Source organism: Protobothrops mucrosquamatus, unplaced genomic scaffold (genome assembly GCF_001527695.2).
Source record: "Protobothrops mucrosquamatus isolate PMUCROS unplaced genomic scaffold, P.Mucros_1.0 scaffold845, whole genome shotgun sequence".
In the NCBI taxonomy this organism is placed as follows: Eukaryota; Metazoa; Chordata; class Lepidosauria; order Squamata; family Viperidae; genus Protobothrops; species Protobothrops mucrosquamatus.
Window position 1 is genome coordinate 89,857 of NW_015387100.1, and position 15,195 is coordinate 105,051.

The 15,195-nt window shown below is 35.8% G+C and overlaps 1 protein-coding gene across 1 annotated transcript in view; it reads right to left on the reverse strand.

The window, feature by feature from the left end:
* Positions 1–11,719: 11,719 nt before the first annotated feature.
* LOC107290156 (protein delta homolog 1) overlaps positions 11,720–15,195 on the reverse strand; it is a 12,470-nt gene continuing 8,994 nt past the window's right edge. Inside the window, exons 5-6 of the mRNA XM_015819014.2 lie at positions 15,171–15,190; positions 11,720–13,156 (exon numbers count right to left, since the gene is read on the reverse strand). Coding sequence (XP_015674500.1) covers positions 12,442–13,156; positions 15,171–15,190 — 735 coding nt within the window. The 3' untranslated portion in view covers positions 11,720–12,441. The remainder of the gene's footprint in view (positions 13,157–15,170; positions 15,191–15,195) is intronic.

Sequence of the window (15,195 nt, forward strand, 5' to 3'; positions counted from 1 at the left end):
TAATAATAGTCCAATCATATTTGGTATGTGTAGGAAGACATACATTCCGATATGAGCTCTTGGTTGCTCCAATTTCTGGGCTTCATATTTGTAAACAGCCTTAAGCATAAAACAGCATAAAGCTGTGTTTTTATCTATCTGATGTTTTGTTTGAATGAGTTGCACATTGTTGCACTATTGGGAGTGCTCTTTAATCACAGATAGTCCCCAATTTTCATGAATTTCTTTCACCACCCTTTGATGTTCACCATGCAGATACTTAATTATTTTGTTTTGGGTCTCTGCACAGTTCATGAATTTTGGCCAATGTTGACCATTATGCCATAACTGTAACAAAAACCCTGCTTTATTCCAAGCATGAAAACCAAATGAGATGATAGTAGCTAATGAAATCAGACCTGAATAGTCTATTTTACAATTACAGTAAAATTTATAAATGTCAGTTTAAACAACCAGGTAAAATATGATTATTCGCAAAAGATAGGAATGCAAAAGATATCTGAGGGGAAATAATTGGTCTCTGAGGTGGAAAAAACCCAAGCAAAGAAGCAGAGAAACAGGCTGGTATGTAATCTTACAGGCAGTTTGTTTATTAATTTAACATTGTCTTCATTGTAAGCAGGTAAACTGAGATAAAAGTAATCTTGAGGTTCATTGTTTTGATAGTAAAGATTCCAGGTGCAATTCAAGATGCTGGTTATTAGCTTTAAAATTCTACATGGCAGAAGCTCTGGTTATTTGATGGCCTGCCTATCCCCCATAATATCTGCCTGGGCAATTCAATCTGGTAGGATTTGTGTGCCCTTGGTTCCTTCAGTTAAATAATGCATTTCATTGGGATTCTGAAAGCACACCATCTCTATAGCAGTACCTGCCTTCTGGAATGAGATTCCCCTAAGATCCAGATGGCGCCCTGTATGTTGATATTTTGGAGAGCCTCAAATGCCTGGCCCTTCACCCAGGTCTTTCGCAAGAGTGATTGAAGCCCTCTTCCAGGTATTTTGGATTTGCTTCTTGTTGTTGCCTGGTTTTGCCATCTTTCGGTTCTTTTCTTTTTTTTTTTTTAGTATTGTATTGTTTTATTGTTCTCTATATTTTTATCTGAGTCTTTGGGAGTTAGGCTATGTAATAAGTAAGTAAGTAAGTAAGTAAGTAAGTAAGTAAGTAAGTAAGTAAGTAAGTAAGTAAATATATGTTATGTCATTTATTTACTGTCCAAATCCAGTAAAAATAAATCTGAAATATAATATACAGTATATAAAGCCCTTCTGTTTCAATATGGTATCTATACCACATTATCTTAGGAAGCCAATTAAATGTCAAATCGGTTCTGAATTTGAGATGATTTGACTGAACCTACCCTCTTACAAAGATTGCAAGGTTTATGACCCACCGAGGACAGACAGAGTTATTTTAAAATTAATATTTTTAATGATCAACAAAGCAGGTGATATGAAAACTGATAACTGACAATATCATACATTGCTCATATTTTTGAGCAGAAGATAAATTTTACCTACATAGTCGTAACTCCTATTCATGGAAATCAATCTTCCCTGCAATTTGTTCATTAATTTGTTCACTAAAACTCAGTTTATTTTCTTTCCTTCCAAATGCTTTGTTCTATGCTTCTAATGAGTATGGCTGCAGTGATGCTTTAACACCAAGATTTCTATCTGCTTTCTTGCAAGCTCAGTTAGAGCTTGCAAGAAACAGCTGCGATCACACACCACTCTTAGAAGCACGAAGCTGAAGACACCAGCCTGAAGATGACGAATGTGACTTCGTCGAAACATTGCCAAGGTACTTTTAATTCTACGCGGGAGAAAACCCGAATAACTAAAGACCTACATACAAACACCCGCGAAAACCTCAGAAAACAAATATATATATATATATAGTATTCCCTGAGTTGCAAAATATGCTGAACTATAATCTAATGAAATGAACTTGATGTGCATGAAATGCTAAATCTCCTAAATTAAACAAAGTTAATTAACCAAGATTAGCACGTATTGTGAATCATCTGCTCAGGCTTTACTGACCTAACAAAACATATTGTGTGAACATAGCCAATGTGTTTTTATGAGATGTAAAACACCATCAAAGATAGATCAACCTCCAAAGAAAAATTCTTGTGCTTTGTTTCCACTTGAGAAAATACTGTTTATCCATCTGTCTTTTGAAATAAATCTTATTCTAAAGTAGGTTCTCCACTAAGGGATGGGATATATATTTTGTGTTATTTGACATGATCATTTTCCCCACTTTTGATTCACCCCATTTTTTCATGAGTTTAGAATTTTCTTGACATTTCTAATACTTTAGCAAACTCCTTTTCCGCTATACTTATATTTTTATGTATCTTTTAATACATACACTATGGGCACCTTTTTAAATACACATTTTCAGATGCTCTTTTACATTACATTTTATTACAATGTGGCTGTGTAAGTGCATTCCAGTTTTGTGAATAAATGTATTTTTCTCTAGTGAGAGTTCAATTGTCCCCAGGCTCAGCTGCTTTCCATTCATCTCTTGATGCCGACGGTCTTTAATTTTCTCCCCTACCCCTTGCTTGCTTTTGCTGCCTCAGTTCTTCTTTCTTCAAAATTCCACAAATCTGTAAATTTGTTCCTGGTGATCAATAAACCTCCTTACCACTCCTGCTTTTTATTCAGTTTTGTCTTCAAACTCTCAGCTGATTGGTAGCATGACAATATTTTATCATATATGATGGCATTGAAAATATGTGGAAAACATACTGGATAACATAACAATGACAATGCAAAAAATATTTAAGATACAAATATTAATGAAAACTGAAGCTTTTCTTTTAGGTATAATGGACAAGCCAATTGAAAAACAATTTGGGGTGCTATTCCTTCACATGGTGATGGCTGCAAGGATTGTACTTGTCAAACACTGGAAATAAAAAAGGATGCTTACTGTGAAAGAATGGATTTTGAAACTGACTGAACTAGCAGAGATGATGAAATTAACTGTTTTGATTAGAGATAATGGACCACAGGCTTTTTAAAATAAAATGTAAGCAATTTGAGTGCTGTCACAATGTGTTCACTTCTTCTTATTTGTGTATTTTCAAATAAAATAAGAGATCCGTTGGGAGAGCACATGGCCATGTTTTTCAACAAAAAAAGTCAATGTTATATTTGAAGTATCAACTAATCCCTTATATTCAAGAAGGATTGAGTCAAGGCACTGTTCAGTTCTGTTAGAAAACTAAAAGAATTCACTCTGGTGGTCAGTCAGACCCATGTTAAATGATTGAGGAAAACTGTAGATCCATTTTGTTTAGAAACCTTGGGGCTAAGACCAGTTATTGCTATGATTTGTACAATCCCCATAAACCATAATTCAATAAGAGGAATGGCTCTGTAAAACAAAATGCTAGATATGAGTGTTCTAAGGCTGAAAAGTCAGATTCAAGATACAGACCTACGTACCATCTACTCATGTTTTTAAATTCAAAGTGCTGAAACTTTCCGCACAACTAAACATTTTATAGTTAAATTAACTATGTCTGTTTTTAGCTTTTCCAGGAGTTTTAAAATGTTTTTAAATTTTCTTTTTCCTCACCTTCCTGTTTGTTTGTTTTTTTTACTGTTCATTGTTCTCATTGTTTATTTCCACAAAATGCCCTATACCATCTGGTAAAACCTTTTGCTATATGTGAAAAATAGAAATAAATAAATGTGCCTGAATCACAGATAGAACATTGGAAACAATAAATATATTAAAAATAAGGTTCGTACATTGGGTTCTGAGATGGAGTGAAATAATTCAGTCCAGATTTTCATTTTCTCAGAGCACTGAAACTGCCTCATTCTAACCAATGACGTTTCTGGGAGAAAAATTCTTTTAGCATTGACAGAAAACACCATGGTAGAGAAAGTTGAAGGGAAAGTTCTGGATTTTGGTGACCAACATCTTGGCTATCTCAGCATTTGTGTTTGCTTAGTTAGTTGACTCAGTCTAATAATTGATTTATCTTTATGCCATAGTTATTTAATTTCCACCAGTTCCTTTCCCATGATATTTCTTCAACTTTTTTCATCATCTACATCCTTCTGCAACTCTAAGAAAAAAGTATCCCATTGCATTCACTGAAAGACCTCATAATTGCTAATGCTCTTTCTCTTGCACAAAATTTCCTTAATATACCTATTTGAAATTAGATACAGATATTTCTTGCTCTACTTGGCAAGTACTGATCTAAATTTGATCACTTTCTATCTCATAGCAACAATAATCCATCTCATTTATTAGGCAACAGCCATAAAAATTGCAAATAGTAAAAAGTTTTTGATTTCAAAGAACTTGGACTGGGTTCTGTTGTTTGAGTGCATGATTAAAATTCACTTGGTGAATTTTAAGCTGTACTTTGATTTAGAAATAGAACAGAAAAATATAAAAGAGCTGCTTTTCATTGCTCACAAGTACTTTAATGCAGAAGTAGTGCCTAAAATCTTCCAATAATCATTTAAAATAATTTGAAATGAACTAAAGCATTGCAATGTGCATTTCCTTTTCTATATGTTCCATCCCCTATGGTAGTGATGGCAAACCTTTTAGAGACCCAGTGCCCAAACTGCAATCCAAAACCCACTTATTTATCGTCGGGTGCCGGGTGGGTGTGGCCCATTGGGTGGTCATGGCTGTGGTGGTAACAGCAGACTGGGTGGGACTAAAAAGTTCAGTCTATCAATTCCAACTTTGTGCGATCTTCTTTTTCCCTGTGAGAAGTTGAAATTGATTGATTGAACCTTTTTTTTTTCCCCACATGGCGGTAGAGGCCTAAACCAAAAAAGGTTTATAAAACCCAGCTGAAGGCCCAGGACTGGGGCGATGGCGCCCATGCCCACAGAGAGGGCTCTGCATGCCACCTGTGGCACGCGTGCCATAGGTTCGCCACCACGGCCCTATGGACACAGACCTCATTCAGAGTACCATGATTAGAAGTGCTATATGAAGCATTCTATGTGATGAAAATTAGACCTTCTCATTTAAACAGGGGAGGCTAAGTCAGGATATTATTGTGGAAACCATGCAAATTATATAGGTTGTACCACATGATGGACCCAAATTGAATAATTTGCATAATTGTGTCACAATGTACATGATCCCAACACTGGCCTGCATTGGACACTAAGTGGCTATAAAGTAACCAATTACAATATTCACTAAATGTTCCAATTTAATCAAACTGTTTTATGATGAACTCATTTTTCCTCTTGTAAGCATACGTTTGGTTCAAAGAATTATTTTTCAAGGATCTAATTTTACATTTAGAATGTTTGCAAATCTTAAAAAGGATTAGGCATTGCATAAAGCTTTTTATTTCTGTGATTTTACATTTTCCTAATAAAGATATTATCTTCATATGATTTTTATATTGTTGTTTTTAATGACCAATACATTTGTGTGTGTGTGTGTGTCATTTAGAATGTATCCAATTCAGATGTTCAAGGGCAAGGTCCCATGTTGAAGGAAGTTTTTATACAACTTGGAACTGGGATGCAATTATTAGGTCAAGTTTTTTAAAAAATTGGATTTCATGATTTTTAAATCTATTACTCCATATAAAATTATTAGCAGCTTTTATTATAGAAAACTATAGCTTTCTTCTACTTCTATTTTTACATAAAGCTTGATCTCCTACTCTTATGTAAAGTGTGGTGGGGCATTTCCTAGTTCAGGAATTGTAATATCTGGACTGCTCCCCTTTAGAAGGCTTCAAATAGGTTCTGACCCATCCCCTGTCTCCCCATTGCTGAAATGAGGACTTTCTTTCACAGGCACCAACATGTCCAGAGTCTTATGCAGGAAAACTTTTCATCCAGAGACATTCAAAAGGTGTTCAGAAATGCTGAATGGGTAAATGTCTGCAGTAGAATTAGTATATTTATGTGATGTCAACAGAAGTAGGGTTTATCTGGAACATGAGCGCTCAGGCTTTTACAATTCTTAAATATGGATTATTCTAAAACATAATTTTATTGTGGTTTATGAGATTATAAACACTAGAAAGGCAAGATGCAAATTTATACAAATGAAATATACTTGAAATGAAAAAATGTGTTGGCTCCAGATTTGTTCAGCTTTTCTTATTAATTTTTGATTTCCATGTCATGTATATAAATATTTGTGTACATTTCTCCTCTAGCATTTGCAATTTTGAGTAACTTTTTGCCAGAAAAAAAAAACATAACATGTTCATTCAGAATCAAGCATCCTTCCCCAGGTTGCCTTTGATTTTCCACAAGTCAAGGGCAGAACCCAGCACTAAAATGTTGCCCATTTTTGAAGGACAGAAAATCATCTCTTCAAGACGAACTGTTCTAGGCTCAAGCTATTGACTTCCTTCAGGGGATCATGAGAAATACAAAGTGTTGCTTTCTTCTTCCAGGAATTAATCAGCTTCTTCTTAGTAAATATTCTTGTCCCCTCTCCCACTCCAAAAAAGCTGTTAATTTATCAAACTAAAAAGTTTTCTTTAGAAGTTGGACTCCTTAAGAATTTGGCACCATAAAAAAGTTGTCTTAGATGATATTGTGCACCATTTAAAAATACATTTTAGTTACAGATGTTGTTTAGTTTTCTATGATGAACATTAATTTTTTTAAAAAAGAGAGAGAGAGAGAGAAGAGCTTTCAATAGAATGCTCACTGAAAAGTTTTCCATGTTTCATTTCTGCCACCTAGTGGGCAGTAATAACCAATTTAAAAAAAAAAAATAGGATTAACAAAGAATATATCAAGGCTGCAGAACCCTGAAATGTTAGAAAAAAATAGTACTTTTCTCTATATCTTCAGCCCAATTTTGTGTAATTGATTTTTATGTTTGTTAACTGATGTATTTACATCTGAAGGAGCCAGGAGGCCATGCAATAAAAAAAAGGCACCTCCCTTTTTACAATCCTATAATCCCTCAATTTTGGAGTAGCGTGGGGGCAACTGGATGGAGCTGAATGTTTACAGGCCGGATACCCTTCCTGATGCCACACAGAGTTCCCAGCAGATATTTTTTCTTCACATCCTAAGAGAGAAATATATGCCACTACCTAGGATTGAAGTCTCAACCTTCAGAGTGGGAGGCCAGCATTTTCAATACAGTACTAAGCCAACCCATCACTCATAGGTCAGCATAACATCCTGTATAATACATTGGCTTTAGCCAATTCATTCTAGTGAAGTCGGAACCATAGGTTTGTGATTTTCTGCTTGGGAGAAAAATATATTACTGCCTTCACATATCGTAATTAAAAAAAAATCTTTGATTAACCAACAGGAATTAGTTCTGCTTCTTGACATTTATAGTAGAGAAAATCATTCCATTTTCTTATCAATTATTCACAAATTTTAAGTTTTCTCAGGATGGTAATTCATAATTAATTGAACAATGGTTTGTGAATTAATTCTATTAACTGGATTTTCAAAAATAAATTAATCATAACAGATTAAAATCACACAACATATTGGTTCTGTTCCACTACTGTGATGTCCAGTGTGTTGTATTCAAGATGTTTCTCCTTCTTAATTTGGAAATCCCATAATGTGTTAGTTCTCAGCCTGGAGTACTTTGTCAACATTATGATCATATATGAACTTTGGGGCATCAAATCTATTCTTTCTGCATAAATTCCAATTTATCATTTTGCCATATAACATAATAACAGAGTTGAAAGGAACCTTGGAGGTCTTCTAGTTCAACCTCTCCTCAAGTAGGAAACCCTATATTATTCCAGACAAATGGTTGTCCAATCTCTTCTTAAAAACTTCCAGTGATGGGGATACCCACAACCTCTGAAGGCAAGATTAATCGTTCTTACTATCAGGAAATTTCCTCCTTATTTCCATATTGGTTGTCTCCTTGATAAGTTTCCATCCATTGCTCCTTGTCTTGCCTTCTGGTGCTTTGGAGAATAGGTTGACCCCCTCTTTTTGTGGCATATAATATAATCATATTACATTTTTAATCTGCGCAACTTTGCTATAGCTGGTGATTGAACAGAATCATCTTTCTCTGCATAATCTACATTTGTAGTTGTTTCCTTTTTTTAGTTTTTGTTTTTCTAGCATTTGTTGTTAGGGCTTGTTCTTGCGCTACCTTCTTGATGGATCCATTCAGAAACCATTGCCAACTTTTGTTACTATTCATCTTGCCTTCAATTTCTTTCAGGTATTGAGCATGCATAGGTATATATTGTGATCTAAAGTATCTAATTCTACTGTGTCCAGTCAATGAAACAACTCTGTGCAGTAGTGTGTTATAGAGACAGCCCAGATATTAATGAGTTTGATTGTATTACACTATGCCGCTTTAGTTTTAAAACTTTTCTACTGTAACTTATTTTACATTTTTGGTGCTGGTTTTATTTTTCACTTGGACACTCAAAGTATCATTTTCTTCTCTAAATTGCTAGAATGTAATTTGCCCCCTATTGCCTATAAAATTTAGTTATTGCCCATTTGCTCTTTTTGGCAGTAGAAAAGTAGGATCTACCTGGGCTGTTAATTTCCTAGAGGCTTGCAATACTATCCCCAAGTATTTAAAACATTTGACCTGTTCTGATTCATAGGAATCAATTGTCCACCTGTGTCTTTGTCTTTTGGTAGAAAAAATTAAGAGCAATGATGCTAAAATATATCTTTACTGTTTAAATAAAGTCAGAAAGATCTCCTCCCAATATTATTCTAAGACTATTTTTATCATATAGTTTATGAATTAGAGTCTTTTGTCTATGGAGGATCTGCTCTGAATGTCTCAGAGTTTTACCCTTGAGATATTGTCAAAAGCTGCCTTGAAATAAATAAAGACCACATATAGATTCAAGTCAGAGTGGTTTGTATATCTGTCTGCCAGATGTTGAAGCACTAGGCAATGGTCTATAGAAGATCATCCTGGCTGAAACCCTGCTTGCTCAGGCTTGAGGTCAGTGACAACATGTTTTGAAATATGTATGGGGGAGACCACACTAGGCAAGATGACAGGTGAAGCATAACATACAAGATTCACCTCTTTTGTATGTACATGCAACACTGATGTACATACAAAGGGGGGCAGAGCTGGCATTATGATGTCACATGCACCAACTTGCTTGTTTGACCCTTCCCCAAAAATATCACTGAGATAAAAGATTACAAAATAAAATGATGCTTCAAGGCTTTGCCATGTTCTGCCATCACCCTGAAATATTGGTTCCAGTCACTGTGGTCATACTTTGGAAATCGCCTAGAGATTCCAAATGGGTGCTAAGAGACTACTAGTTTACATCCTGTAGTTGCTTGCAGTTTAGGCCCATCATTCTTACTTATACAGATGTAAATTTCTTGTTTTAACTATATATACTGTCTAAAGAATTTCAGGAAGGTGAGGTGGCCAACTGACATCTCATATAATTCACAACTCTGCAACATAATATACTTAATAATGTACTATTTAATAAACATTTTAATACATGTGACTTGAATACAAATTTTTGTTGGGCTAAAGATAATCAAGGGTCTTCAATTTTACACTGCATTGTCAAAATATTCCTGTCCAATGTTATATTCTAATGAATATTTGTTTTGATAATGTGGATTGTTGGCAATTTTATTCTCTACAACCGTAGTGAAATTCTGGGCTTTAAACCACATGTAGATTGAAATACTATTTTTTTATGTTGAACATTTTGGACATATGCAACAATGCATTGGCACTTTCCCCATTCCATGTAATTACTTCTCCAGACCATCCTGTTGAACTGGATGTCATCACTGTCAGAATTAAAAACCTATTTTTTAAACATACCGAAGAAGCATAAATTTTGTAAGATATGATCAGAACTTCACATGTGCATAAACAGAACAGCTAGAGGAAACTTTTGTGTTGATTTATTTCTTTCATATCCACCACCACCCTATCCTATAACACACAGAATTTCAGGAACCAATATATGTCTATTGGAGACGGGGAGGGAGGGAGAAAGAGAGAGATGATAGATGGCAGGAGGGAGGGATAGATACCGTGTTTCCCTGAAAGTAAGACCTACCCTGAAAATAAGCCCTAGCTTGATTTTTGGGGGTGGGCCTAATACAGTGGCTTCCAACCTTTTCTATACCCTGCACCCCTAGAATGCTTCTGATATATTCTTGCATCCCTTACAAAAGTTCAAAATAATGTATTGTGCATATACATTATAATTTTGAAACTTCTAAACCCAATACTCCATGGAATATTGTCTCGCATCCCCGGTTGGGAACCCCTGGCCTAATATAAGCACTACTCCAAAAATAAGCCCTAGTTTGGGGGCAAGGTGCATGCCTAAAAAACAAGCCAGAGCGGGGGTGGGGCTTACCATTGCAGCCAGACCTCCCATGGATCGACAGTTTTCTTTGCTGGCCCACTTCTTCTGTGGCCGAAGGAGCAGCTTCATTCTACAGTTGAGAATGGAGCTTGGGCCTGCATTTCAGTCAGAGGCTTTTCCGGAAGGCCTGTGCAGCCAAGAACCAAACTATGGATTCAATCTGTAACTCCGTTCTCGGCTGCACAGCCCTTCCGGAAAAACTCTGACAGCGAAATACAGCTCCATTCTCAGCTGCAGAATGAAGCTGCTCCTTCAGCCACAGAAGAAGTGGGCCGGCTGGTCTGGACTGTCAGTGCTGCCGCCACAAGGTGAGTGGAAAAGACCCCCCCCCAAAAAAAAGACCTGGTGCCTCTTTTGGAAGCAAAATAAATAAATAAAAATAAGACCGGGTCTTATTTTGGGGGAAACACAGTAGATGGATGGATGGATGGATGGATGGATGGATGGATGGATGGATGGATGGATAGATAGATAGATAGATAGATAGATAGATAGATAGATAGATAGATAGATAGATAGATAGATAGATAAAGTGTTACAGAGTTGGTGACCATTAATATAGCAAAAGGCCATATGAAACTAATCTAAATACAACAGAACAATTTTTTGTGCAATTACAATTTATGGGAATGGCTTTCAAATGGCAAGAACAGATTTATTTCTGTTAAAAAAAAGGATTTTGACATTTTGACAGCTAGCTGGGCAATTCTGGCAGTTGAAGTCCACACATCTTCAAGTGGCCAAGGTTGAGAAACACTGGCCTAGAATCACCCAATCAGATATATAGTTGAGCATAGACCCAATCTCATGCACTACCCAATGGGCCATGGTTTATTGCAGGGAATATAGTGGGATAACTTTGAACATACCATATATCTGTAATCTTTTCATTACTGGACATTCCATCTTTTCATTTGGAGAGTAGCATGTACTGAATAATTAGCTGCCAGGGAACAATAATGGAAGAGATATCAGTTTTGAATTCAGCATCTAATTAACCTGGGGTTGGCTACTGCTTGACCACTGAGATCAACAGAATGTTGAATTGCAGAGACTGATGCTCTGATCCAATATTTCTCAACCTTGGCAACTTTTAAGATGTGTGAACTTCAACTCCCAGAATTCCTCAGCCAACCAGGCTGACTGGGGAATTCTGGCAGTTGAAGTCTATTCATTTTAGAGTTGCCAGGGTTGAGAAACATTGTATTGATCTATCAGGGCTCTTCAAATGCTTCTAGCCATGTGGCTGAGGATATGGACATTATTTTCTCACTGGAAAATATTTGGCCCAAATTGAGAAAAATGTATAAATTAGCATTATCAAAAGAAAACACTCCCACAGTTCGATCTGTGTAGCCCTTAATATCTATTTATTCAAAATAAGCATTAGAAATTCGTTTAGAAATATCACAGTTGTCAAACATAGCACATAATATGACAATAGCTATCTTAATTAAGAATATTGCATTGACTTTTTATTTACAATAACAATAATTCAATGGTGCATGTGCCTGTTCAGAAGCAAACCCCACAAAGTATGTTGGAACTTACTTCCAGGTATATAATGTAGGATTACAACCCAAATTAAGTGTCATAGATCTGTAAACATTGGCATGTAATATCCCTTCCCTCAAAGCCCTGGTATGATCTTCACAGCCCTAAACAAGCTGCTGCTGAATTTAAAATGTTAGAGAATGAAAAAGATATTAAATGCATGAGCAGTAATCATATTATAGTTAATTAACTAAGTAAACTAAAACTTATTTTTTTAAAAAGAATTGGCCAGGTTCTGCTACTTCTGTTTTGCATTCCTAGCTTTCCACTCAAAGGCTCAAACGTAGCCTTCAGTCCCCAATAGTTTATGCAACCCTGGTTCACAAAATAATTTAATTAGAAAACATGTTTGGGAAACGAGTATTTATCTGGCAAAAACAGAGCATCTTTCTTCTTTGTCAACTGGTTCTAAAGCCAGAATTTGTGTCACAAGTAAAAATAAAAAGGCATCTATCTCCCTGACACGAATGAAGCTTGAGGTGTCCTTGCTAAATAAAAGGATTTAGGTACACTGACTATTCATTACCTTGATTAATCTTCTCAGGAAATATTATATTCACAGAAACATTTTCATCATCATTTGCTTTTAGAAAGAAATCCCTCTCCTTGCGCAGTAAATGGCTGTATCTGGCATTGGCTAGCCATACTTCAAATTTAGAGAAAAATATAATCCCAGTTGTACCCAAAACAACAAGACATGTAAGAAAGCTTAGGATCATGAAGCAGATCACCTGACTCTTAGTGAGCAAGGACTGCCTATTTTCAATTGTCTCTTTTATGGTCAGTATTTCCTTCTCTTGCTGCTGAGCTGGTTTACGGTGCCCTCTGAAATGCAGGTGGTGATTCTGATTCCATCTCTGTTTAGCCACCACATACACACTTGTGTTTCTAGTGAAAAAACTACAGGTGGCCCCAACAAAGTATGGTTTGCAAATACACATGAAGCCTCTGCCACGGTGTCCATGACATGTCCCACCATTTTCACAAGGGCTACTATCACAAGCTGGGATGCGGTTACTGCACAACACACCTCCATAGCCAATAGGACAAGAGCAGTGGAAACTCTTTCCAATATCTGTGCATGTGCCTCCATTTTCACATGGGTTTGGTTCACAGTCATCAATATCACGTTCACAAAACTGTCCAGTAAATCCTGGAGAGCACATGCAAGATGCGTAAAGTGCAAACCCATCATTGTCCAAACAACTTCCTCCATTTTGACAAGGTGAGCTGCAATTCCAAAGAAGAGGAAATGAAAATACATGAACAAAAGGTGATAGTTTATCATTCATACCAGTAGCAGTTCTCTATCACATTTATCTCTTCTCCTCCTCCCACTTTTTTTTTTAAAAAAACCTGGCATGTATAAAATGAAATGTTTTAAGCTTGAAGGAAAACACCACCCCTGGAGGTGTTTTACTAAAACATTTCAAACAATCCATTTCAATTGTTAATCTAGGCCCACAGAGGCCACTGTTTCACTGTTGTGAAAAGGGGTTCACAGCTTGACTGCCTGGGATCATAGGCAGCTCTTTCCCATTTGCTTTGGAAAGGCTTCATCCATATCTTCTTCCTGGTTGGGCATGGAAGAGTAGATAATAGCTGTATTGCTTTTATTTGTTCCCTCATTTACTTTAACCCAAAGTTCATTCATTCTGAGCAGATCTTTTTAAAATACAGTTAGTTCTTTTCTTCCTTTTCTCTGCTTTTGTTCCTTTTGAAGAAATCGTATCCTTCAGTCGCTACATTCCAAGATAATTATCATATCATATGTCTGCTGTGTTTATTAAGTCATTTTTGCTTTTTATACTAAGAGCTCAGACTCATCTTATTTCCCATGGTCTTAATATTAGTTTATAACTAATGAAAGTCATAATTTTTTGAGCCAATATTCTGATTTTTCTTTGTGAGCTTTCAGAAATCTCATTTCAGCAACTTCTACAGTGCACAAGTCTTTATGAGGTCTTACTGCATTTCCACCACTCATTGGTTTGTATTTAAAGTCTTCCTGATCAACATATTTTTATCAGTTCCTGCAAGGTACATCCCATTTTGTGCCAGCAATCTATCTACAAAGTTCAGACCATGATTCTGGAAACCAAATCTATTCCTTTACTGATAGTTGAACTTAAATACCTCAAAAACCTAGGATACGATCAGTCTAGAACCGATAGGACATATTCTTGTGCTATGGCTTTTTGTAATGTTAAAAATGAATTGTGAAGAGGAAATACTGAGGACTGAAAAGTTACTGATGTCCAACAAATATTTGTAATGCTATTAGATCAGAATATATTTTAAATGTATCTCTCTACTTTTATGCTTTGTGTCCTCATGCCTTTCATCTATCTCATTTTATAATTTACTATGAAAAAAAGCAAAAAGAAAGAAATTGATATCGCAATTGGGGGAAACAAATTACATAGTCATGCTTAAAAGTCTAGGGTTTGTATTAGAAGTGTTAAGATTCTTGTCCAAAGCTGCTATTATGGAACATAGTTGAGTAGAGACTTTCAGATCAGGTTTAAAAACATCATATAAAACATGAAAGCTAATAGTTTGAAGTCTATTTTTCTGAAATAATGTATACATATTCTTTATTTATATGGAAAGTTATGATAAATATTGGAATCTTTGTTGGGATTACTTCCCAATTACTTGTTCCAATACATGTAATTCTGCTGGAAAGAAATCAGAACATACAGAATATACATACTATCTAGTCAGCTGTGGTGCTACCCACAGCTTCCCAATTAAAAGGACACTCACTGTTGTCTTTTTTTTTTAACTCATGAACTAAGAAATGACTTAACCATATTAATTTGTTTTATTGCTAGAGAACAAACACATTTACAGCAAAACAGTCTCCTTTAATTGCAAAAAAGCCAACTCTTCTTCTTCAGTTTTGTTTTTTTTCTCTCATTTAGACATTGAAGTCAAAAGTGAGCAGGGCAGGTGAGTAGCACACCAAAAACAAAGGAATATATCAAATTTATCTAACTAATGAATTTGCTTTCTCATTTACAAGTTACATTTTCCCCCAGTCTCCATTTTAGAAGGGTAGAGAACGGGCACAGAAATAAAAAGACAGACACTGAGGGGCTGTGATCTTGAGAATTCCTTTCAACAAAGGGAATTCCAGCAGCTGCCATGCCAATACATCTTGAAAGTGTCAAACTGAAGGAGATTGTATTAGTTAACAAAGTCAAGTGTAAATCAACAACAAATATGGATCCATATTTACCCATTAACAATACAGGGTCCCTTTT